Source organism: Macrobrachium nipponense, chromosome 14 (assembly GCF_015104395.2).
Source record: "Macrobrachium nipponense isolate FS-2020 chromosome 14, ASM1510439v2, whole genome shotgun sequence".
Classification (NCBI taxonomy): Eukaryota; Metazoa; Arthropoda; class Malacostraca; order Decapoda; family Palaemonidae; genus Macrobrachium; species Macrobrachium nipponense.
This window is the reverse complement of record NC_087207.1, coordinates 14996355-15023854: the sequence shown is the minus strand read 5'-3', so window position 1 is coordinate 15023854 and position 27500 is coordinate 14996355. Positions and strand designations below refer to the sequence as shown.

The 27500-nt window shown below is 36.0% G+C and overlaps 1 protein-coding gene across 13 annotated transcripts in view; it reads left to right on the top strand.

The window, feature by feature from the left end:
- Positions 1–26096, top strand: part of LOC135226354 (ankyrin-2-like) — a 28343-nt gene extending 2247 nt beyond the window's left edge. Inside the window, exons 1-8 of one of the 13 annotated variants that reach the window (XM_064265813.1) lie at positions 1419–1520; positions 8694–8796; positions 9563–9675; positions 11611–12650; positions 14508–14822; positions 18289–18672; positions 22207–22632; positions 23882–26096. In XM_064265813.1, the coding sequence (XP_064121883.1) occupies positions 11889–12650; positions 14508–14822; positions 18289–18672; positions 22207–22632; positions 23882–24958 (2964 nt within the window). In that variant the 5' untranslated portion in view covers positions 1419–1520; positions 8694–8796; positions 9563–9675; positions 11611–11888 and the 3' untranslated portion in view covers positions 24959–26096. Of the gene's footprint in view, positions 1–1418; positions 1995–8693; positions 8797–9562; positions 9676–11610; positions 12651–14507; positions 14823–18288; positions 18673–22206; positions 22633–23881 lie in introns of those variants that run through there. The other 12 variants (XM_064265811.1, XM_064265806.1, XM_064265804.1 and 9 more) reach the window with 12 other exon arrangements.
- Positions 26097–27500: the final 1404 nt, after the last annotated feature.

The following is a 27500-nucleotide window of genomic DNA, read 5'->3' as shown; positions in this document are numbered from 1 at the left end:
TTCCTGTGTGGCTGGGCCGTACAGATGTGCACTCGCTTATATGTACACGCATTTTTTTTTTAATGCTACAAGAAGTGCAATGGTGAAATTACAAGTATAAACGCAGCTAAATATAGTCGGTTCGAACACCTCAGATTCGTCTAGCTGTGGGGTGGACAAGGAATACAAAAAAAATGGCAGGCAATTTTTTACTAGCCTGCGGCAAACCGTCAAGAAATTTTGCGAAGTGTGTGGAATTGGAATTGGAAAATAGAATTTAGGCCAAGCGCTGAGACCTATGAGGTCATTCAGCGCTGAAAGGGAAATGGACGGTGAGAAGGTTTGAAAGGCGTAACAGGACTGGAGAACCTCAAAGCAGTTGCATTATTGGGAAATAAGTTTTAGGAGAGGGTGTGAAGTCTGATGGAAGAATGTGAACATGAACGGAGGTACAGTAAAAGGAATGAAAGGGGTTGCAGCTAAAGGCCGAAGGGACGCTTCAGGTCTGAAGAATAATACCCTCTAGTTCAGACCTTAGTTACAGGGAAAGCCAAATCGGAAACTACAGTCCATGACAGGTCTAAGGCAAAACCGTACACAATGGATCAACGTTGAAGGATAGATTTAAATGACTAGATAGATATGAGATATGGCTACTCTGACTTTTTTTTATGGAACAAACTTATCGCGTGCAACTTATCGCTGTTGGACTAGATAATAGATAAGTACAAAGTTCATAACAATGATAAGATCGTTTTTAAGCCGAAAGGTACTCTCAAAACCGATCCTGTAACACATTTCCAGAAATAATCATGATAAAACGATTAACTAAATCTAAATAATAACAATAAAGCCACTAACGTAAACAATATCAAAATGAAATTAAAACTCAAGACTGAACAGACTGGTTTTAGCGACGGTGCATTAATTTTCACGTATTTGAACTGCCCTCTCATTTGCATCTTCACCCTTTAGCCTGCAGCCTGCTACATGCGAGAGCATTGCTGTCAACATTTCGTGCGATAACATTTATTTTGATTTACCCAAAAGATATCTCACTGGTATACGAGTCTAATACCATGTTATATACGTGTTTTTTATTATTATCATTATTATTATGATCAAGATTAGGACTTTTTACTGATAACCTTTCTGCCACGTAAACATTGCATGATAAACAGAAAAAAAAAAAGATCCCTTGCTGCCCTGACACGTTAAGTTTTCACTCAATTTTTTGACAGTACATTTTATTACAGATGGAAATAAAGGCTGCAGATTTGGAACAGTACTTATTATCTGCTTTGTGTATATCGCGAAAATATAGTAGTTCAAGAAATCTTTGTCTTGCGTGTGATGGAAGGTGTAAAATGACAACTTTATAGACTATATGGCATCGATCCACTCCCTCGGGGCTAAGCCAACTGTTGGCGCGTTTATTATAAAACAGATGTGAGGTGTCTGGCAACTGCTCAGTTTGGCCTTGGGTTTTGAGCAGCTTGAGAGTGCTTTGCGAAAGAAATGATTCTTTCCTGTGATCTAAGGTGCTTTTCTATTCGATAATAAAAACCATTGGCACTGAGAAAACAGCTGAAACAACTTTTCTATTGAATGTAACTGTTGCGCTGGATGGTGAGGTTTTAAGTTTTTGATAATTATGACAAACTTTTCGCTGAAGTTAAATTTGTCTGGTTCGTCCAACTTTTGGTATAAACGCCAAAACTATTTTACTACAGTCCTCTTGCTGATTATCGATATAATTTGATGTTGGTTTCCCATGGTTGCAGCATGTTGTGACGCCAGTTTTAGGAGCCATAAATCAATCAATAGCTGAAGCAGTAGTAACCAGTGTACGTTCCAATGTAACGGTTCTTTTGTACCTAAATGGTACAGTTCACACTCACACATACAGCACACACACACACAAACAGCCTGCACAAACGAGGAAGAATCTGTTTTGGTGCAAAACCAGTTTGATTTTACAGCAACAGTGTACTACAATCACGTACTGCGTAAAGGTAATGTCTTTTGTTTTTCCCTTTGTGTAATAGCTTAAGAATACTTGTTCGTCCCAAGCCTTCTTTTCATAATCACCAGCAGGCATAATCGATGACCTGTGTGATTCGTTTTTGTTGCAGCCGTTCTTCGAATGTTATTTTACCTGTACAATTTGAACTGTAACCTCCCCTTTTCCCCAACATTCCGCAGATTTTACAATCTTTTAGTGTATTTTGTCGCGTCATGACATAGAATCGCTTATACTATCCTGCTCTACAGTTACGAATGGTTGCTTGCATAATTGCAATTACAGTACTATAGTATAGTATGGCGTACTCGTCGTTTGCTTATTTAGTTAATAGTTTCATCCTCAAATTACTGGAAATGTGTTTCTGAATCGGTTTAGTGAGTAGTACCTTTCGGCTTAAAAAAACTCTTATCATTATTATAAGAGCCTTGTACTTGTCTATTTTTTAGTCCACTCTCACCAAAATTCATGGCTGAACTGTATCGACCGAAATATATATGGTAGTTTTCATGCGTTAATTTAGCATTTATGGCCATCTTGTTTTCAAAGAGGACCATTAGACCACAGTAAAAATACACCAGTTCCTACTCTTTTACACACACACTCACAAACACACACACACACACACACTCACACACACACATATATATATATATATATATATATATATATATATATATATATATATATATATATAAATAATAAGTCACCAAACAGCACGTGACAAATATGTACGTAAGTAGCCACATGGTACCTGGTCTTAATTTTTCACCTTTCATGTGGCTACTTACGTATATATATATATATATATATATATATATATATATATATATATATATATATATATACGTAAGTTGCCACATGAAAGGTGAAAAATTAAAGACCAGGTACCATGTATATATATATATATATATATATATATATATATATATATATATATATATATATAGATATATATATACTACACACTCATATGCATATATGTAGCAATATTATATATAATATGTTTTGTATTTTCTAACGGAAAAGTAGTTTTTTTATTTAAGAAAAAAGAAAAAACTGTACTTCCTACACATTCATCTAAGAACTACTGAAAAAAAAAACGTCCACATAGTCTTTGCCACATCATGTTCACCCCACCCCACCAACAACAACAAAATTTCTGGAAGTCCATATTTTCTGTGACTATCTTTTGCATTGACCTGTACTTACAAAGTAATCAATAACAATCTTTTTTTTTTTGGCAAGTCTTTTTTTTTTTTTTTTTTTTTTTTTAAGTTTTGTTCTTAAATATGAACATCATTCTTTAATAGCAGGAAATACAAGAGTGATAATAGGAATTTGATAAAGGCCACCATATATGTAAGTGATTTTAACTTAAATTCTGTTAACCAAAGTCAGGACTTTGAATAACATCTAATCGGGTAATAGAGCATAGACCGCATACCCAATTTATTTTCTTAATACAACTAAAATAAACATTTTCAATTATTTCATCTTATATATACCTTGTCGAATCGTAGGCAAAGGTTGGTATAGGAGAGGATGTAGAAAGATCATCGGTCAACAGGACGAAATGCTAGTTAGGTTAAGAGTAGTGCCATTTTTCTTGGTGAGGTTTACCTGTGTACAGTCTGACTGATCAACTGATATCACGCGTTTAACATACGACTAGAAAACGAATTATATCTAGAAGTGATCTTGAATTGTCGGTGATAATATTAGTGTGAAAATAGTAGGATAAAGCATCTACTAAGTTAGTTTATCGAGTGAAGTATTGTAAATTCGATCAGGATAACCGTAAGCTCCAACTGTGGAAAAAGATGGTGAAATCTTGCTTGCATTGCAGATGTGCAACATGATGAGTTAGCAGGAAGGGAGCTGGCATTTCTCATCTATGAGATCAATAACAGCCCTAATCAAAAAGATCCAAAAGTATTCATTGACATATTGGAAGGATATGATCCTTCAAACTGGAATAAATCAGCAGAAAATATCATGAAAATAATTGAAGGAGTCCAAATTAAAATTCAAGTGGTCAAGAGACTTATAAAAAAAAATTACATCAATCAATACATTCTGACAACGAAAATGAATAAGGTGAACATTGTGAATATACTAATTGATGCAATAGGAAAAAGAATGCCTAAAGCATGCAATCTGTGTAAGGTGTGGTATAGCAGTTAATCCACAAAACCTGATCAGAAAGTGTTCTGCATGCAACATTCCCATGCATCCCAATGTGCTGAAGTCCAGCAAAATACGAGTAAGGATACACGAGTATTTTGCTCAACATGTCTCTCATGGATAGACAATGTTATTAAATCAAGACTTAATGTGCAAATAGTAGAGGATGAAGAAGAAGAGGAAAATGGAAAAGAAGAAAACAAAACTGAAATGACAGAAAAAATAATGAAAACAAAGAGCAGGACAAGAGTATGGATGCAGAGATAGTCATAGATACTACATATGAGGCAATCAAGCAGCATACATACGAAGAAATAAATTACGAAATGACAACACAAAATCAAATCCCGAAAAGGCTTTACCCAGATCTGCATACTGATGGGAAAGAGCAAGCAAAAATCGAAAAGAAAGACAAAGTCTGCACCCTTTTGAAAAGAGGGAATTGCAGATTCGGCGAAAGATGTTACCACAAACATCTCAAGGTATGTCACAGTTATGAAATCTATGGTAAATGTGCATGCCTAGACGACTATGAGGATGAATGCAGAGATCTACATCCAAAAGTATGCAAAACCTAAAAGAAGGAAAAGGATGTAAGTTCAAAAAAAATGAAAATATATGCACCCTGTAGCCATGAATCAAAATCAATTAAATAATCAATTAAATAATAAAATCCAAAATAGAAAAGAAACAAATAAAGAAAAGAACAAAGAACATGAGGTGAAGGAAAAAAACAAGCCATCACCGCGCTGTGGAGTGTCAGCAAAGAATTTACAAGCATCAGCGCCAAGAAACAGTGCAAGAGACAAGTACTGTATATATAATGCTAGGGGATGGTGCAGATATGGAGAAAATTGCAGATTCATACAATAAATGAATAATTATTATGAAGGAAGATCAAATATATTGGAAAATTTGGATTTTTTTAATGTTAGAATTTCTGGAAATGAAGAAAAGAACAACATACCAGAACAGGAAAGAGACATGGGAAAATCCTTATTATTACCCATAATAAACGAAGGAGATAACACACAAACCATCATAGTGATGAATGCGCAGGGTTTAGTTATGTGTAACTCAAAAAGAAAAATAGAGTTCTTAGAAGAAATAACCCAAATTGAAAAGAAAATAGATATAATGAATATAAGTGAAACCTGGAATTCCCAAGAGACTAGTAATGATGATCAAATAAAAGGATTCCAAACTTATAGATCAGATAGAAAAAATAGGAATCAAGGGGAACCGCGATATATGGGAAAGACATAAAACAAGGAAAAATATATGAGAAATATAGTAACTCAGAATGTGAACTAATAGTGGTAGAATTTGAATCTGAAAACTTAATGAACATAGTAATAGATAGACCCCCTCACACTAAAGAGTTTGACACAAGAATAGAAAAATTGGATGATATATGTATAAATCTCACAAGGACTGGACTATTCTCCTATCCGTAGACTTTAACTTTCCTTTCAAAGACTGGAAAGAACGAATAGGAGATTGTGGTAGTATTTATACATATAAAAAAGAGAGTAATAGTAGTCCAGAAGATAAGAGGCAATTCGAAAAGCTATTGGTTATGCTACTAGAATACAACATTCAACAAATAAATCACCTGCCAACAAGAAAAGGAAATTCTTTAGACCTAGTATTTGTGAACGAGGTGAATTATGTTAAAGAAATAATAGTTTATAATGCGAGTATTTCAGACCATAATGTCTTAGAATTAACAGTCCATTCCAAAGCAAGTGAAAACAGAGATAAGCAAGAGATGAAAAAGTGGGAAGGATATGGAAAATGCAATTTCTACAGTAAAAATATAAAATGGTCAGAAATAAATGAAGAGTTAAACAAAGATTGGGATAACATTTTAGTAAGTGATGATATACAGGTAAATACAGATATATTACATAAAATGTTTGAGAAAATAGTGGGTAAATATATACCGAAGAAGAAAAGTAAACATCAGTCATGATTACCAAGAGACAGAAGGATCTTGTTCCAGAAAATCAGAAAGTGGAAAAAAGGTCTTGCAAAAGAAAAAAAATGCATGGAAAGTGATGGAACTAAAAAGTAACATGGGAAATGCAGAACAAAAGATTATACAATAAAAAGAAAATGAAAAACAGGACTTGGAAGAAAAAAAAACCCTAGTAAATATCAAGCAAAACCCCAAACTATTGTACTCATATGTGAAAAAGTTGAAGAAAAGAAAAATAGAAATAGGCCCTCTAAGAATTGAAGGGAGATTAACGAATGAAAAAAAGGAAATGTGCAACATATAGGCAGAAAGATATAAGAGAGAATTTACCCCTAGAATTGATAATGAAGATAATGATAAAGAAATAAGGGATGAAAATAGTGAATATTTATCAGACATAGGTATTAATGAAGCCGATATTGTGCAGGCTATTAATGAAATTAAAAATTGAGCAGCAGCTGGGCCTGATGGTGTCCCTGCTATTTTGTTAAAGAAAATAGTCCATTCTATCGCAAAGCCCCTTGCAATATTATTAAGGCAAAGTGTAGATACAGGCAAGATTTATGATGAGCACAAATTTGCATATATTACCCCTACTTTCAAAAGTGCATCAAGACTAGAGGCAAGTAATTATAGGCCTGTGAGTCTAACATCACATATTATGAAAGTGTATGAAAGGGTAATGAAGAAAAATATTATGAATTATTTAATAAAAAATAATTTGTTTAATATAGGACAACATCGTTTTGTACCCGGAAAAAGTACACGAACCCTACTGTTAGTCCACCATGAGAACATATATAAAAATATGAAAAACAGAAAAGAAACAGATATGGTTTATCTAGACTTTGCAAAAGCTTTTGACAAGGTAGATCATAATATATTAGCAAAGAAAATTAGAAAACATAATATAGTGGACAAAGTAGGAAGATGGATGAAAGAATTTTTACACAACAGGAAACAGATAGTTATTGCAAGCGATGAGAAATCAGATGAATATAAGGTAATATCCGGTGTGCCATAAGGTACGGTGCTAGCTGCATTGCTGATTGTTATTATGATTACAGACATAGACAGTAATGTTAAGGACTCGGTAGTAAGTAGTTTCACCGATGACACAAGAATAAGTAGAGAAATTACTTGTGATGAAGATAGGAACGCGCTACAAAGAGATCTAAACAAAGTATATGAATGGGCAGAGGTAAATAGGATGGTATTTTACTCTGATAAATTTGAATCAATAAATTATGGAGATAGAGAAAGAAAGCTATATGCATATAGGGGACCTAATAATGAGACAATCACAAATAAGGAAGCAGTTAAAGACCTTGGTGTGATGTTGAATAGGAGCATGTTATGCAATGATCAAATGGCAATTCTACTGGCAAAATGTAAAGCAAAAATGGGAATGTTGATACGGCACTTCAAAACAAGAAAAGCTGAACACATGATTATGCTTCATAAAACGTATGTTCATAGTCCACTTGAATATTGCAATATGATATGGTACCCACACTATCAAAAGGATATTGCACAAATAGAGAGTATACAAAGGTCCTTTACAGCTAGAATAGAAGAAGTTAAGGACCTTGACTACTGGGAAAGACTACAATTTTTAAAATTATATAGTTTAGAAAGGAGAAGAGAATGCTACATGATAATTCAGGTATGGAAACAGACAGATGGAGCTAAAAATATCAGAAAGAACAAGCAGAGGTAGACTAATAGTTCCCAAAACTATATCAGGAAAAATAAGGAAAGCACACAGGACATTAATCCACTAGCGCCAGCATTGACAATGCAGCGTCTATTCAATGCATTGCCAGCTCATCTTAGGAATATATCAGGAGTGAGCATAGATGTGTTTAAGAATAAGCTTGACAAATATCTAAGCTGCATCCCAGACCATCCAAGATTGGAAGATGCAAAATATACCGGAAGATGCATTAGCAACTCTCTGGTAGACATTAGAGGTGCCTCACAAGATGTAAGGTCTGCAGATTGGACGTTAGCTCATATAGGATAGTAAGACATTAGACCTCAGTGCACTCGTTTGAACTTTCACCTATGGAAATCTTTTGACCTTTACGGGTTGCTGTGAAGCAAGAGCCCGTGCCAGTACAAGGCAGGCGTAATCTAACGTCGACCTTTTGACTGCATCGTACAAAAATGATCATTGTAGAGATGGCCGGATATTGATGTTCCTTTTCAATCCCTTGATATTCTTACACGAGAGACCTAGGGAGACTGGCAGTGTAGCTACACTCCAACAGACTTAAATAGAAAAGCTACTTGTGACATGGGGAAAAAAGTGTAATTAATCAGAGGAAAGTGATTGAGAGGTTATTGTTTTGAGTAACGTCCTCCATTGTACATGCTCATTAACAATAAAACTCTTTTGTCAGTAGTAAGGAAATTCATGGGAACAATGGTATTGTTTTTTGATAATATTATAGATATAACGTTAGATATCATGGTCTTATCACGCTACGAGCTATTTTATCATTTCCTTCAATGTTTCAGACAAAAGCGGTGCAGTATTTTTCAGCTGCTGGCGACATCAGATAACAATTTTCGGGGCGGCGCATGCGCACAGCCACAGAGACGCCCAACAGTCGATGCGCAGGTAACGTGTCGTGGTAACAGTTTCTGCTTAGCTTTTGGATATTATTCCCACGATAAAGAAATACGATTATTCCGGCCCTAGGTATCCGGTACCCGAGCTATTTAGCAATCCTATTTGACGGAAATTAAAATTATTTTCGGTATCTTTTGTTAGATTTGTTAAAGAATTATTTCTTTTGTGTGACTGGCCAGTTAGTTGTTATTATCCCTTTTTTTTTTTCTTTCTTTCTTTGTCTGAAGAGGGTTTTATTTTAGCAGTCAAAATTTTTAGGTCTTATGTTTTGCATATACATCGTTAAAAAACAAAACTGCTTATTACATTTAGTTTATCTGGCATATCCAAAAATAGAAGGATACTGAATATTAACCTATAAAAGTAAGGCTAGGCTTATCGATCCTTTCCTGATCTGTGAAAAGCGGAGTATACTAAAATATGCACTGATTTTCGATAATAGGTATTTATGTGCTATTAGATTTTCATAATCAATAACGCAAATGTATAACTAATCCTAACAGTGCTCTAAAATCTTCCAGAATTTGTACAGTTGCCTCAATCTTAAAAGTGTATTTTGGGGACTAAATTTTTCACTTCTTGAGAGAAAAACGATTATATTTTTCATGGTGAAGTAAAACATAATAACTAAAATATTTAACGCCATATACAATTAACACCAGCAATGGTTCTGTAGATGATATTGATATAGTAAATCCAATTGAAATATAACAAATGTAAAAATCTCATAACTGAAGAACACTTTACTTTATAGATGGTGAAAGGCAAGAGCAATGATTGGAAAAGCGAGATCTATTAGTCAGCATGAGGTATGGGTTATGGAGGAAGAGGAAGACAGGCAAGGGGACCAGTGTTGCCAACCGAAGGGTAATTGGCCTACACGTAGGGTAGTTTGACTTAGACCTTAGGGCAATATTTTTAAGTGTATGGTAATTGTAACAACGCCTGTATTGATCAACATCATTATTAGTATTATTTTTTATGAACACAACCTCAGAAAATTGGGTAATTTCTTGTCTTCTGTAGGGTGCATAGGGTTAGAGGGGTTGGCATCACTGAAGGGGACACAACATTGGGGTGAATAGAGAAGAGTTGTCTAGACTGAGTGCTCTCAAGTTTTCAGAATTCAGATTGCCTTTGCTCCTGTGTATTAAAAGATATTTACTCGGGTCGTTTCTATGTGACTGGTATTAACTGTTCCATACTTATGAAAAGGGAGTGTGATATGTAATGTTTTAACATTTTTTCCTAATATTTTTCTCAATTTTACAGAAACTTGAAATTATTCTCCCAATAAAAGATTTCTAAACTCATTTCCATTATTGACAGCTAAATTTTAACAATTTTTCCTAATATTTTTCTCAATTTTAAAGGGAGTTGAAATTACTTTCACAATAAAAGATTTTTAAACTCATTTCAGTTATTGACAGCTAAATCTTAATAATTTTTCTTAATATTTTTCTCAATTTTAAAGGAAGTTGAACAATTTTTCCTAATATTTTTCTCAATTTCAAAGAAAGTTGAAATTATTTCCACAATAGAAGATTTTTAAACTTTTCAATAATTGACAGCTAAATCGTAACAATTTTTTCTAATTTTTTTTCAATTTTAAAGAAATTTGAAATTATTTTCACAATACAAGAGTGTTAAACTTATTTCAATTATTGACAGCTAAATCTTAAAAAAATTTCCTAATATTTTTCTCAATTTTAAAGAAAGTTGAAATTATTTTCACAATAGAAGATTTTTAAACTCATCAATAATTGACAGCTAAATCTTAACAATATTTCCTAATATTGTTCTCAATTTTAAAGAAAATTTAAATTATTTTCACAATAGAAGATTTTTTAAACTCATTTCAATTATTGACAGATAAATCTTAACCATTTTTCCTTATATTTTTCTCAATGTTAAAGAAAGTTGAAATTATTTTCACAATAGAAGATTTTTAAACTCTTTTCAATATTGACAGCTAAATCTTAACAATTTTTCCTAATATTGCTCTCAATTTTAAAGAAAGTTGAAATTATCTTCACAATAAAAGACTTTAAAACTCATTTCAATTATTGACAGCTAAATCTTACTGCAAAATTTGTAAGACTAAAAGATGGTGATCAATCTGGACTCCATTCTCATACAAATGGCTGAGAAAACCTGTCATTTAGGTAAAATTTCTTTTGTTAATACAACTTCCTAAAATTTCCCACACATGCCAAGAGCATTCTTAGTAGTAAAAATTAAAATTTTAGTTAAATACCTACACTAGCTCTATTTTTCCTTTTATTTATTTATTCTATTGGTCATTACTGGGAACACGGGACTAATATCTTTGGTTAGATTGAGAAAGTTATGATCAGTGCAATAAAGATGAAAAAGAGAGGGTCTGTAGGTTAACATTTTAACCAGGGTACTTCAGACATGACTAACTTCCTGAAGCATTCAGTTGTTGAATAGTTTCAATCATATTCAATTTTGGCCGTTGGGTATTTTTTACGACCAAGTTGCTAGCAATACATGCTGTGAAATTCATGCGAGAATAGGGAATTATTGCATCGAAAGCATTAAATAACCGAAAAAATAAGTATTTGGCTATAGGACTACAGTATTAAAAGAATAATTTTATATATGCATATGCAAGACACATGTAAAACGTTTTGCATTTGCATTTGAACACTTTGCCAGAATATCAACTTTGAACGGTTTTTTGAGATGAAAATTTTGGCTGTAAATTTGTCAATAAAACTTCAGAAATATGAACTTGTGCCGTCATGCTAAACTGGATATTTTCTCCACAATTCATAGGGTCCTACCTCATGCAGTCTATGAAGCAGATGCCGCGGCAGCTGTGAAGAGACTCCAGGATGGTGGATCAACTGCGCACGAGGACACCAGATGTGATGCGAGACTTCCTTGCGCCCTTCAGGATTGTACTGTGAAAGAAAAGAGTTTTGATAAACCAAAATGAATAAAGTGTGATCAGCTGAGTGTAACGATACTTCTTAAAACAGGTGCTAACGCTGTGCAGGAAGCAAAGATCATTTGTCAATCTTCATCTTGCAAGTAAGCAAATTGGTGAAGTCATGGAATTACCAAGAGGAAATGTTGCTGACATAGATGCTCAAGATGAAGAAGGCAACACAAAATTACATAGAGCTGTTAACTCTAACAACGTGGATTTGGTTCAGGAACTCATTCAGATTGGGGCTACAGTCGACGTTCAGAACAATCAACAACACACACCTTTGCATCTTGCAACGATAAAAAGATATATTCCTATAATGAAAATACTTCTTCAAGCTAATGCTGACATGTATAATATCAATTTTAGTGGCAATATGGGTGCTCATCATGCAGCTTTTAATGGCAACTGTGAAGTTATGGCGATCCTTCTAGAGTCAGGACTTGATGTGAACTCCCAAAACAAAAAAGGACATTCATTGCTTCATTTGGCAGCCCGTGAAGGTCGCACAGACTTAGTGCAACTCTTGATCAGTAAAGGTGTGGAAATCAATGTTATCAATAAAGATGGAAAAACTCCTCTTCATCGTGCTGCTTACCTTGGACATACTAAAATTGTAACTCTGCTGCTAGAAGCTCAATCTAAGGTGCATCAGTCAACAGATGGCGTGTCCTTCTTACACGAGGCAGCTCTGGGTAACAGGCTTCACACAATTCAAACTGTTTTCACGGATTTTCCCCTTACAATTAGGTCTCTGTCAGTGTATCTTGCCCGCAGTGCAGCAGACTATGCTAGTGCTGCTGGTGGCAATGATTGTACATGGTGGTTAAGAAAACAAATGACTAAAGATACTGGGATATGTGGTCCTTCCACAAGTAGTCTGGTGAGTATTAAAGCAGCATAAATAAGTACAGTGAACCAGTGAAACGTAAATGGGATGGTTCAATCCGAAAGGGTTTATTGTAGAATACAATTATAATGTGTTCTGTGTACAGTGTACATGAAGAATTGAACAAATATATCACTATACCCATGTGTAATATATACGTTTATTGTACATGCACACTCAGTTACACTGCTAAAAAAATTGAAAGCATGCCTTTTTAAATTTTTGCTATAAAGAGTAAATGACAGCAAGCTAGGAAATATTGTTACTGCCTTTAAGATCCTTGTTTTCTCTATGACTCCAAGTGTTTCCAGCTCCTCCGTATCTTTGTTGTGAACAAAGAAGCCCTTCAGTTCTAGTACCCTTCATTGATAACTAGCTTTATAAAGGCTGCGGTCTGTACACTGTGCTCTCAGAATGACTGCCGCAATGAGTTTCTTCTTTCATCTTCTTATCGATGTTTTGCCCTTCCATGCTTGTGGGATGTGCTAGGCGGTACTTAGAGGGACCAGAGGTAGCAAGGGCTGTCCAGACGTTGGAAGATGGTATTTCACAAAGGAATGCAGCCAACAGGCTGGGTGCATCCAGAGATGTTATTGCTAGGCTATGGTTGAGGTATTAAGAGACAGGAAGGTACGATAGGCTTCCTGGAAGATGCACAACCCTCATTAGGATCGATATCTGCATATGTTAGCTTTACGAAACTGTCAGTCAACTGCTAGAAGCATCCAAATGGCATTCCATTGGGCTACTCAGAGGTGTATTAGTGATCAGACGCCCTGCAAGATGCAGAACTAACCCCCCAACACTGAGCAGCTCATCTGACATTTACACATAATCACCAGAATTGGTAATTGCATCACTGAAGGTCTGTTCTTTTTACTGATGAGAGCAGATTCCCCGTTTCTACTTGTGATCAATATGTTAGAGTGTGAAGACACCTGAATGAATGATGTGTTGTATTCAACACTGTCCAAGAGAACAAACTGCCAGTGATGCAACTGCCAATTCTGGTGATCATGCGCAAATACCTGACAGGCTGCTCAGTGTTGGGGGTGAGTTCTGGGCATCTTAGGGGGCGTCTGCTCCTCAAGCCATCTTCATGCAACTTGTTCCTCACTGTCTGATCACTAATAAGCCTTTGAGTAGCCTGATGGAATGCAATCTGGATGCTAATAGCAGCTAACTGACAGTTTCGTGGAGCTAACATACTCAGATATCAATCCTGATGAGGGGTTGTGCATCGTCAACGACCCTGTCCAGGAAGCCTACTATACCTTCCTCTCTCTTAATACCTCAAACATAGCCTAGCAACAACACTTCTGGACATACCCAGAGTACACTATACAGACTGCAGCCTAAAGCTAGTTATCAATGAGGGGTACTTGAACTGAGGGGTTTCCTAGTTCACAACAAAGATAAGGAAGGAGCTGAAAACATTTAGAGTTATAAAGAAAGCAAGGATCTTAAAGGCAGTAACAATATTTCCTAGCTTGCTGTCATTTACTCTATACAGCAAAGATGAAAAAAATTGCTCCTTCAATTTTTTTAGTCAGGTATATTGTTGATTATGCTATGTATAACAGATTATATGTGCTTACATAATTGTTGTGTAACTTGTGCTCTTCATGAATGATGATTTCCGGCTACTCAAATGCTGTTTTCTTTTTTATTCTCACAGTTCTCATTTCCATTCTCATTCAGTAATGTAATGCTTTATTACTTAATACGTTAAGGATTGCATTCAATTGTACTTAATGTGTTTATGTCATTTTTTTCTCCTTATTGGACAACAATCTTTAAACCTATCCTTAGAGGATCTCTGTGAGTTTGATGCATCTGCACTGTTCCCAGGATGACAGCAAGAAAATATACGAGAAAAGCGGATCTAACATAATCGAGCGAGCTGGAATGGAGGGTAAGCGGGAAGCTTCATGGCTAAAGAAAAGCGCAACTGACGGACAGATAGAACCGCATTACATGGATGAACAGGGGGACACAATCCTTCATGCAGCGGTAAGAGGTGGTAACGGAGATACGGTGACATCTCTCATCGAGGTTGGAGCACTCTTGGTAGCCAGAAACTACCAGAACCAGACGCCAGTAGACATTGCCAACAGCATGGGCACAAGATTGCAGGATTATCTGCCCAAGGAGCCAAACACACAGGTGAGTCTTGAGATTTATAAGTCGGATGCAAAACAGAGATCTTAGTATTTTTACATGTATAATGTAGGCATTATATTGCATATATTCTCCATATGTTATTGCATACACGTATCGTTCATATTATCAGTTTAGTACAATTGTCAGCTAAAAAAGCGCTTCCTGATTTAATTTACTTTGTGGTGAATATTTTTTTCTGCTTCTAATTCCTTATTCATGCAGCCAGAAAGGTAAGGAAAGTCGTAATTTCCAGGGAATTATGAAGGCAATAATTCTATAATAACTTCGCGCAGCTCTTTCCACTTTCGTAACAGTTTTCTGAATCAGTAGTCGCTGAAGAAAGGGCGTCAGGGAAAATAGTCTTGCAGAGAAGTTATCATTGATCAAGTCACTGTCAGCTGCTTATTCCTCATTCATATTTCCACGGTTTTCCTGTGTATTTATTTTTGTCCTTTTATTCAGTGATATTGCCCTGCCCACTGTCTATGAAAGACCACTTCATTTTTTGGCGTATGCTAATTCCTACGTAGCACAGGTGGATCATCTATGGCTGTGGGTTAAGGGAAATCTAACCAGATGTTTGTGCACTCGTGAGTGGCCTCTTCAAAGCTATTGCAAGTCTCAGCAATAATGATTCTGTCAAATCTTGGCATTTTGAGAATAATTCCCTCCCTGAAACGCTGAAGTTTGGTCTCTACTTTTTATGGTACTGCAGACACCTCTGGAGGGTGTTATTCTATTTTTGATGCAGCTGGTTAAAAAAAATTTTGTCCATTTATGATAGCGTATATTTTCTCGTATTATGCTGACCTTCCTGTTTTATTTGTCTTGGGGAGAGTGCTGCATCTTTTACTAAGGAGAAACAACATGCTCTCTTGTTAGTTAAGCTTTTCATGATTGAAGGAGCATCCATGTGCAATTTGTGTTAGTTGGATCCTCTTGAACGTCACACTTAGTTGGCTTAAGTCTACTAATGGTACTACAACGTCAAGTACAGAATAGTACTGGAGCATGCCATAAGTCTTAGCCAGGCCCTTGAAATATGTGCATGATTCTTAATATTTCGAGTGCCTATTCAAGGTCTCTTACACAGTGGTGCGCCTAAATTTGGAATCAAAATTTCGGGTTATAGTGCTGATCGTGTAGGAATTCCCATGGTTTCTGAAACTGTCTTCTACAGTATTGCTGGCATGCTCTCTTTGTAACATCTTTTCTAGTTTTCCTTTTTATTTTTCTAAAGGTGTGTCAAACAAGCTAATGCAGCTTCGTGGATATTATAAAAATTCCTTTACTTAAAGTTCTTGTTTTCTTCTGCTATCAAACTTTTCATTCATATTCTTTCTTTGGTGTTAGGCAGGCAGCCATGGGAAGGTTCTATTGCCTTGTTCAGTGAATTGGTTTCACCTTTTAGCCTTGGCTAAATGCAACTTATTGAGATGAAAAGATACACCATTAGAGACCTAAAATGGAACTCGTACTTCTAAGGACAGTAATTTTTCATGACAGGTCAAGACTTGACCATGTTGTGGTAGCTGATGCTATCCTTGTTGTTCTACGAAAGCGTCCTCTCAATGCAAGAGCACCTTCTGAATGAATGTTACTGTGTTTTTTTTTTTTACAGACCAAACCTCCATTTCCACTGCCCATTTACAAAAATGCAACGATGAGTGCTAATAACTGAGGCATCTCCTTGCACAAGAAGTGAAAGCAGTCACATGGACAGCATGCAGCCATCTGTAAAAAGGCACTAACTAGGGAAACTCCAGGATAATGAAGCAGAAGTTAAGAGAAACGAAGCTGGCAAAAGCAAGATCATCTCTCAGACGACGCACTTAAAAAAAGATTGTCTCTCCTGATTTTCCCATGGAAATATATTATCTTTGCCTAGATGTTCGTGTCTGGTAGACTCTAGTCCCTATACTAGTACTACAAGTAAAAGCTCAAAAGCTTATCAACTTTACCATTGGCTTTAAGACATAAACTGTTTAGTGTTACTTGCTGTGGATCCATTTTGATATCATGTAATGTGCTTTTAATTTTAATTTTTCCATATTCTCACTGAAGCCTTTGTCAAGAAAGGGTTTAACAGCTATGTGAAATTCTTACTACAATAATGGATTTTCAGCCTGCTTGGACAGCTTTCTTGTCAGAGCACATCGACTTCTAGGTGAACGACACAGGAACAATGTTATACGTAGAAATTACTGCAAACATGAACAAGCACACACTCGACTGAGACAGATTTACTTGGAAGAGGAAAGCAGACTTAGACGCATATGTTTAAACTAGAGAGTCTGTAAATGATACTTAGAAAATGTGATCTATCTATGTTTGGATGTGATTCATCTTTCTGTTGTAATGGCCAATGGAAAAATCAACTTCATCTATGAAGATAATGGGAATAAAAGAAAATTATTCTCAGAACTTGAGTGAACTTTGCAACAGCTCAGAGTCCATGTGACTTTCAAAGGGCCTACAAGCACTTGAACTTCAAAGGATAAGTCAAAGGTCATCATACAAGACTCAGTGTTAAGCCATTTTTACATTATTTCATATATTAGTTTACTGTGGTTGTCGCTGTAAAAGCGAGTTATTCTGATTTAAAAGTAATTTATGATTGTTTTTATCATTCCTATGTTTCTCAGAAACACTCCCATCATCCCTCCATTTGTGTCTCCAGTGGTTTCCATTTCTTTGCCAGTTTATGGTTTTCTTATATGACACCCTCTTCTTGATATAACTGGTTTTGTGAAAGCATGTCTTTAGTTTCTTTTTGAATGTTTTCATTTTTACATCTTTCCAGTTCTTTGGTCAAATTGGTTGAATAATCTGTGTGCCATATAATTCAAAGTTTTGTTTCCCTGTATCTTTGATGAATCTTGGTCTATTAACTTACATTCTTTTGAGCTCTGGCGTATATTTAATCTTTTTGAGGTATATTTTTGGAGCACATTCTTCACATGTATTGGGTCTTTATTTTTTTTAATTCCAGTGGACTCTTAGAATATAAATTCCATTTTCCTTTATTGCTTTTGCATGTAGGCAGTGAAGTTCAGATTCATTTGGCTGCCTTGTTATCTCAGCCTCGGAAATAATCTTGTAGTCTACACTTTTAAGTACATAATTATTTACAAGCATCTCATTGATTTCTTTTTGGGGGCTACATTGCTTAGGTTATGATCCTTTTTGACTACATTCAGTGTCTGAAAAAATGATGAAGTTTAGGCTATAGAGCCAAGCTCTGTCGTTCTCAGCCACTGAGTGGTTAAGAAATTGTAAAGAGGTCTTTGGATTGGTAGACCCAAAGGTAAATAGATCTGAAAGGTAAATGAGATGAAGTCATAGTTGGTGAGGTAGGACAGCAAGATGAAGGAAAGGAAGTGGGAACGAAAGTAAAGTCAATTTCCTTATTGGGCTCTGAAAGATACTGTCACTGTTATACTGAAATCCTTTTCATTTGTCATTCCAGCTAGACAGCAGAATAGCTTCGCAACTCTACTCAATACTGCTGAATATCATTGCTGGAACAACTGACCTTGATGATCCTGACAGAAGAATACAAATATCTCCTACAGGAAGTGAAAATAATCTAGATAGACTGGTCCAGCAAAACAAAGTACAGATCACAATGACAGTGAGTAGATTGCTGGCCTGGGGAGTACCTCATGAGCGTCTAGGAAGTTGTGACAGGCCCATATTGCCACTGGCCGTTAAAACTAATAACAGAACTTTGCTGCCAATGCTCTTGGCCGCTGGATTTCCACTTACCACAACAGATTCAGGACTAGGCCTTGTCCAGTTAGCATGGTTAACTCCGGACATTACCATTTGGGTTGGAATGGTAGTAACAAGGGTAAGTCTTTTAAGTATTTTATAGTTTTAAAATAAATTTCTGAAAATTAAAGGTTCTGGCCATTAGTTTCTCAGATGTTTTCTCTCTGTTTTTCTGGAAAAAATTACACACACACACACCCTGCATTCAAAATGTTTGGTTAAAAGTTTTGCCAGACAGGAAAGCTGCCCTCAGTTCAGAATCTATTACTAGCTTTGAAACGGTAAAACACTGGGGTCTGTTTGGGATACTAGTCGCTTTATCCATTTCCATTGTAAAGGATGTGATTCGGGTGATCTCTTCAGTATAAGGGTGGCAGTATGGTACAGTATAGTATGGAATTACGGTACAGTATGGTATTTTCCCACCTGCAAGAACGGTACGAAATTACGGTACTATATTACTTTTCAAGTAAGGTGTGGTACGAAATTACGTAATTTTTCCGTACCTTTTCCATACTCATTCCGTACTTATTTACTCCAATGTCACTGCCCACATCCCGGAAAAAACAGATGACAAATATTGACTTTTTGATAGGGTAACCTATCTTCTCTTGCTGCTTATGTGGCTGCTTAATTAGCAGCCATAGAAGATAATAGTTCAAAAGCATCTATGCGAATTGTGGAGAAGGATGTCAAAAGTGGAAATAGAAAAAGAGGAAAACAAGGCAATAATGCATGACAAAAAAGAACACTGTCTGCATGTCGAGGATAGGACAGGTGAAAACATAGATGTGATTGATCAGCTTTTGAATGCAAGTGACCAAGACAATGAAGCCAGTGAGCGAGCAAGCACTGGCATGCATGACATAAGACAAGTGGTACAGAACTTTGGCGGCTGTAAGAGAGTAGATAGGAATGTAGACATTTTCAAATGGTGACAATGTCATCCACATCAAGACTTGAAGAAACTGGCCGAAGTGGCAGTTGCTCTTCCTGTCACTCAGGCTTGTGTAGAGCGTACTTTTTCAGGTTTACAGTATATCCTCCTCGATGAACTTCGGCTAGGGCTCAAAGAGGATATAGTTGAATCTATCATGTTTCTGCGTTGCAACACCTAATAAATAATCAAAGGACCAATTTATGGATGTGAGATTCAGTTTTTACTTAAAAGAACAATGAGTAAAAATAATGAATCTTTTTGTTCATCTGTATGTGAAAGCTAAATTTTTTAAAATGATATCTCTACACCCAAAAATATTATAAAAAGACTTATGTTTATTAATGTCAATTAATGTTCATTAAACAAAAAAATCAGTGAATGATGATAATAAAGTTTTTGTTTATATATATGTGGAAGTTATAGTCCATTCATAATAAAGTACAAGGCCAATGTTGACATCTCTTTAGTATTTCCTATTACCGTAGCCTGTTATAGGTTAATTGCTTTGATTAATTACAATTCTATGATAAAAATGCAAAAGGGCATATTATATGTAGGTTCAAAAGGGCTGCACATGCTGACAGGAGCAAAAATAATTGCAATTCTAGTTGACCCGCCTTTCACTCTCATTTTGTCTGTGTGCCTAATAAAGTTTTGCAGCCTCCACCTCTCTCTCTCTCTCTCTCTCTCTCTCTCTCTCTCTCTCTCTCTCTCTCTCTCTCTCTCTCTGACACAAACAGACACACACACACACACACACACACATACTTAACACAGCAGAAAAGTTAAAAAACACAATATAGTTCCCTAGGTGAGTCTTGAAACTGGAGGAGGAATGGTTTCCAAGATAATATTGTTGATTAATTTTCACTGAAATGTAATGGCAGAGGTACGAAATTACGGTACGAAATTTTCTTTTATCGTACCAGTACGGTACGTTTCTTTAGGTATAGTACGAAATTACGGTACGATATTTTTAAGCTATCCTTGCTTCAGTACTATTTTATACAATTGAACTTATTTTTTTTTAGTGAAGTAATTTTGAAATCCTTAGAAGAGCTAGAAAAATGGATGGCATCTGCTCTTGGTAGGAGTCTTCTTCTGGTTCTGCCATGTAGTTCAGCAACTGTAGAAATTTATTTTCTACAGTTTAAAGAGGATTTGATTTTGGTATTGCCACATAAAAAGATAAAAAATACTTGTGAATTTCATGCTGGGTTTGTGTAGTTAACAGTACTCAATTCAGTTGGTCTAAATCCACATATTACAGGTATTTGGCCAGTGTTTATTAGTGTAGGGCAGATTATTAAATTCACATTATGAAGAGTAAGAGTATTTGTTGCAGCACAAGTGCTTAACCTGTCCTCGAAATCTTCTATTAATTCTCGTTCTTTCATGTCCTGCCAGTTCCAGATCTGGTGTTGGTCAGCCATTTTTAATAAGAGTTTGATTGTTATCAACATTTTAGTTGCAATAAAAGAAGATTAAGTTTCATGATACAATAAAATTCTTTTTTTTAAACTCAATGATGCATTCAAGACAGTGTAACCCACAAGCTAGCAGCAGGCTAGCAACACTGCTTGTTCCAGCAAGTGGCATTTCCTGGCATCGTTCTCATTCACTGTGAGGATCTGACTCCCAGCATGTTGGGTTGATGTTGCCATGCATTGATCTAATGTTTCTCGAATACTATAATTTATTTTCCTTAATTAACAGTGCAGATGCTGACATGTTTTAGAGTTTTAGTGTCTTGCCTTTCTAGTTTTACATGGATTTTTAATATCTAAATCAGCTGATGTCTCAGATATGGCAGTTTACAGGTCTTGTGATAAGCAAGTGATGTGCAATGAATTTTCTTCTAAATTACCCTCGACTTGAACAACGGGACAAGTGCAAGCAGACCTCTTACTGTTAACAAGGAAGGTCTAGTATTCCAGTTACTGAGATCTTATAAAAATTACCCAGTTATCCAATAACGCTGTGTCTTACCAGACTATTCGAATTTGATTCCTCCTTGGCATTGTTGAGCCTGGTAGCTGTTATTCCAGACAGTAAGTTAATTTCATTTTCTTTCTCTGCATTGCCATTTGCTCTACGCTTCATATTTCTGTCACTATTCTGTTTCCTTCTTTAAATGCCTCTGTTTCTTCTTGGCCATTTCCAACGATTTCTTGGGTCCTACTAGGATTCCTCCAGCTTCATCTTGAGTCCCTTAATTTTATGAATGACTGTTTCCTGAATCTTCCCATGACATGTCCAAAACCATAACCGTTTTTGAGAGTTCTTTCAGAATTCATATATTCTTCTAAACAAAATAGAGGTAACTTTTTAAAAAGCTGTTGTGAAAGTATTAATGATACACTTTTACATATATGGAGTACATAGTGGCCATTTTAGTCAGCTTATTCTAAAGTTGAGCCTGCTTAAGCGATGATTGCATTTATGGACTGAGAATGATGCCTGAACATGCTATTTATATGGTCTGAAACTGCAACACACATTTTCTGGTGAAATCAAAATCGGGCGCTTCTAATTATATGTAGAAACTTTTTCAGTTAAAAAACTGAACGTGCTTAAGAATCCGAGTCTTTATTATAAAGCTTGTCTTAATCCAAACCCTTAATAATGTTGCCTTTGAGTTATATTTTCAGCATTATGATTTATTGATTTCAGGCTGTCGTCAATACTCTCAAGTGGGAACATAAGATGCTGCTTGAGATGTTGAAGGATGAAGCTGTGGAGGGTTCTTGTTTGCTCAACTTGACACAAAGCTTGAACAATCTGATACTTGAAGATTTGTCTGGAGAGAAGCCTTGGGAAGCTCAGTTTAGTTCAGATACTGCTTCACTGACACAGCTGTACATAACAGCGTGCAGACACGGTGCTACCTTAACAGCATGGTACGTCTGGAAGGCAGGCGGAAGCAACTATGATAGGGAGCTGCCTTATGACTGTACATCTTTAGAGGCAGCTCTGGATGGAGGACATTTTTCAACTGCATTACGCCTAGTCCTAGATATGGATGCTAATCCTTTCCTCAAGAATAAAGAGGGAAAACTTCCCGTCGATTTGTTTCCCGAGAAGTTATATCTCCTGGAGGTTTGTATTGGCTTTTAGAATTTCTCAAACTGAAATTAAAGCTCCCAGTTTTGCAATTCTCTGGTCCCTATTGCTTTCCCATTAGTGTTTGGTATTTGATATAATCCGCATTTTATAATGATTATTGGTCTAAGAAATAATATTCATTTTTCATGAATCCAGGTTGTCCATTCATATTTCATCCCGTTAATTACTGGAGGGGGTAATTTATCAGTGTGCAGCGCCCTAGACCGGGTAAACTTTGAGGTTGGCCAAAAAAAAAAATAAATAAATAAATAAATCATCAGTGGAAAGAGGAAGATATTTAAATGCACATGGTGTGAGAAAAAAAATTATAAAAAAAATTCCCCTACCTTCTATGAGAAGTTGAAATTGACTCTTGACAACCCGTTGTGGGGCCTCTTTTACAAATCGATCGCAAATTTTACGAAGTTATACATGATTTTTGTAATAAATGAATTTATTATATTCTGTAAAATTATACTTACAGATCAAACAATATCTAAGCAGCTAAGAAATAAAATTAGTAACAAGTTCTGAGCATATTTGTTGTGAAATATTTACGTAAATTTACCGATAACGGAGATGCTGTAAGTTTTATGGTTTTATATGTGTTTTTTCTAATATTGCCTTGCACTTTTCTTTGCAAAATTGCGCTTATAACGGACATACTATTATAAAAGATAAGAACTAAAACCAACAGCAACCCCTTGGTATATTTATGAGTAAATTTACAAAAAAGACATCATGTGAGACAGAGAAGGCCGTACATCCTTGCTGGAAGTCAAGACTCGAGACCAAAACTAAGCCCTGAGCCGCCCAGTCTCTCATCTTATCCAGCCTAAAAGTTACCATTAGTGAATTTATGGGCTACAGAAGTAGTGGCATCTCTTTCCTGCCCAATTCCTTTCAAATCGAAGACGCACAATATTGCTTCTCCCTAGGATCAGTCCATCCATCATCCACACTCTGTTGATACTACTCCTGAGAGCCTATCCGTCCATTAAGGGTTAAGTGTGCAGTAATCATTCATGTTCATATTGGGAGCTGCCAGTGGGGGAAATAATAACGTTCATATTTTTCACCTGTTGTGCATGTAATGGAATCTAATCCTGTACCATATAAGACACAATTACCAATAGTCACTGTTAGAAATATCCAACTTTCCTTAGTAAGTACAGCTAATGATAAAAGAACATTCTAAGGCAATTGCAATCATTTTTCATAATTTTGCACATTTCTTCCACAGGTGATGTTGGGGAAGGATTATCGAGCCCTTGACAAGATGGCGGAGAAATTCAAAGATGAAGATGATAAACGAGAGCTTCAGCAAGTCATCCTTTTACTTGTGGTGCTTTTTCTTCAGTATACCATTGTTGGTGTCTCGATCAGTCCTAACAGATGGAAATCCTTCCTTGTCTTAGTGTTAATGGCATACAAAAGGATAGAGAGACAGGAGACTTTGTATTCATCCTGTAAGTGGATGCTTTCTCTCAGCAGTGTTCTTATAGATGAGGGAATTAACGGAATCAAATTTGAGAAGCCTAAAAATGTTGAGTCAAAGATTTCGCTTATCAAGAAAGACATTAGACTTGATGAAATTCCACAGAAACTTGATTTAGACAGCACAGATGATTATTTCTACGTTCTTTTTTCTATACTGGAAATTAATTTTCATGAAACTGAGATTCCAATACCTGAGAACTTCAATTCTGATAAAGATATAAATCTTTTGCAACTAAAGGCTTTGAAAGTGTGCTGTGAAAAGCCTTTGCCATTATTTTTACATCTCTTGACATCACTTACAAGTCCTGATCTCGAGAGCATACTGAATGAAGTTTGCCAATCTCGACCCCTCCACCATGCAGCTAAAAGTGGGAATTCTTCCGCTGTTGCATATTTGCTAGAGTGTGGGGCATCTCCTCTTAGTAAGGATCGCTCAGACATTTCGCCCATTCAGTATGCTGCTATGTTTGGTCACAGGGAAACAGAAAACATCCTCATCAGGAATCTGACAACAGACAGTGAAAAGAGCAAACGCATAAAATTAGAACAATCTTTCTCAGAACATTATGAGAAGTACCTAAACCACTATGGCCTCAGTCGTGGTGACACTGGAAAATCAAGGTATGTGAATGTTCAGACATATGAGCAATTGCTTACTAGCCGTTTTGATCATATCCAGAAACAATTGCTAGAGAAAGGTGTGGAAAATTTTGCAACAGAAAATCTTGTCAGTTATACAGATGGCGAGGCTCGTGAAATAAAAGACGCTGTAGCTCAGTTCCTTTACTCATTGAATAGACAAATATCTTTAAAGAAATAAGATGTTTGAAGGAGATATAGGATTTGTCGGGAGTTCTGAAGATAACGTTCGCTTATATTGTCCAGATGAGTACGACTGTAATCTGCTTTTGAAGAAAATCAGTGCATATCCAAATGGAGAGATGAAAGCTGAACTGATTGACCTTGATAAAGCAAAAGCCATACAATGTGGCCACAAAAAGTCTTTGAAAGTACAGCCAGTCAGAGAAGATCTCAAAAGTTTGTTGAAAGGAACCCGTTTTTTAGATAGCTTTTATAGAATTGCCAGGGAATCTTTAACTAAAATGGACTTGAATGGTGACAAGATGAAGGTAATAATGCCAGGAATTAAGAGAACACAAGTTGGTATAAATTTATCGTTCCTGTGGTTAGGTACCGAATACCCTATGCTCTTCATAGACATAGATTTCGTTCCTACTGTGAGAGCCTCATGGCCAGAGGGTCTTCCAAAACCCAACTGCAGTCTAGACAGGTGTCACCTGGAGGAGGTTTATTTGAATAATGTTGGTGAAGACGAATGGAGACTATCTTTTGGTCCTACAGAAACTAAGATTATGAGAGGTCTGAGTGTTAACAAGAGAGATGTGTTTCTGGTTTGCAAGATGATCTTGGCTGCTTTCAAAACGGAGAATTGGGTTCCTGCTGAAATAAAGAATCAGTTTATGTATTGGGACAGCCGGATGTTTTCTCTCCACTCAAAAGGAGGCTTTGCCCTAAAGAACTGTTTTTTCCAGGAACTTGAGAGTATTACTAACGAAGAGGAATGGACAAAGGATAAGATTCTCAAGAGAGTCAAGTCAGTGTTTGAGAGAATGTGTTTGATAGAAGAGCAGCGTTCTTTGGTGGGAGGTATGGAAGTCGATGGCCAATACCCAAAACCTGTCAAGGCTTATTTCGGAGGCGATACAGAAAAGGCTTCTGAATATTTCATTGCTCCAGAAATAGTGAGGTTTTTGAGAGATGTGAATAAAGATTAAGATGATCTAGGATTGAACACCTAGTTTATGACAGGTTTCTCTTTTAACATTTTTATTCTTCTTTCCTTTTCATTATCCATCATAGGAGCAATTATTCGAATATGGCTTTCTTGACGTCTTTTGGTACTTAAGTGTCTGAGATAATAAAGTCCCCACACCATTCACTGAATTTCTTTGTCCTTTTGGAGATTTCCTCACTGTTCATATTACCTCTGTGAACATACTTCCTAGATATTTGAAGGTATTTGAATTCTTAACCACTGTATTTCATTTCCTGTTTTTGTATGCTTTGTGTTGTTTGGTAATTGTTAATACGTCTTTTTCTTGCATATTCATCTTGAAATCATTTAAAGCATACCAATGCTTTTTTGTAGTTCAATATGGCCCCAAAGCTGCATCAACTGCAAAAATCACGATATCTCCTAATATACTGATTTTTTCTTTAGTCCTTTGCCGTATGTCATTCCCGTATCCTGTCCTCATATTGTTTATGCATGGGTCGTGTGGTTTCTTTCTTGCTCTTTTTTTGAACAACTATCTCCGCTAAATACCAATCAGTTTACATGAGTTCCTGATATTAATTGTATTAATGCACAGAAGAATATTGTGTATGCATGTATATATGGGGATACAATCCACAATGATGTAAAATCCTTCTGTAGTTTTACAAGATATATATGTAGAAAAGGGAAAATTTCAAACTTTAGGAATATATGTGCCAATGATGATGCTGCTTCCTCTCCTGTTTACTCCACACAGGTCATTTCTCCAACAAACCACCCAACCAGCATAGAACAAGCAGTTAACACTAGAAACATTCCCCCGCGAAGATCAAGACGAATTCTGGAAAGGACGAGGGCTCAACCGCCTGATCATTCATAATAATAGCTTGTTACCTAATCTTTCTTGTTTCAAATGTCATAAAAAAAAGTACGTCTGTGCTCCTACATGACAGATCCTTAAGGTGATAGATCACATTTTAGGGAACAAGACCACAGCTGATGGTCGAAAGCTATATGATCCTGTACAAGAAATATATATTTTATAAAACTACAGAAGGATTTTACATAATTGTGGATTGTATCGCCATTTACTTAGAGGTACGACATAATACCTAGCTTCTGCATATGTATATATGTTTGTGTGTGTGTGTGTGTTTAGCTCATAAACGTGTCATTTTATGATAAAAGGAAATGCTGCCAGCTTTAGTATTTTTTTATAAGGAGGAAAATTAATTGTCAGTTAGTTTTATTCCATTTTCGTCATTATTTTAAGAGGTATTTGAAAAGAGCAGATCTCCGGAGTCCATAAGCGAACCCTTTTTTCAATTAAGCAAATGGGTAGATTTTAGAAAGTAAGATTTTTTTATATTTACATAAAGGCTCACGAGTTTTATTGTTCATCATCGACTTTCTATATTTTTCTAACGTGGACTCTTATTTAGAAAACGGGATATCTAAATACGTTGTAAAAAAATTAAGAAACACGTGGTAGTGGGAGGGGAGAGGGGCTTGGGGGAGTGAGTCACATTCATGTGTTGTAGAGTCTGTGGACGGCTGCTTTTTT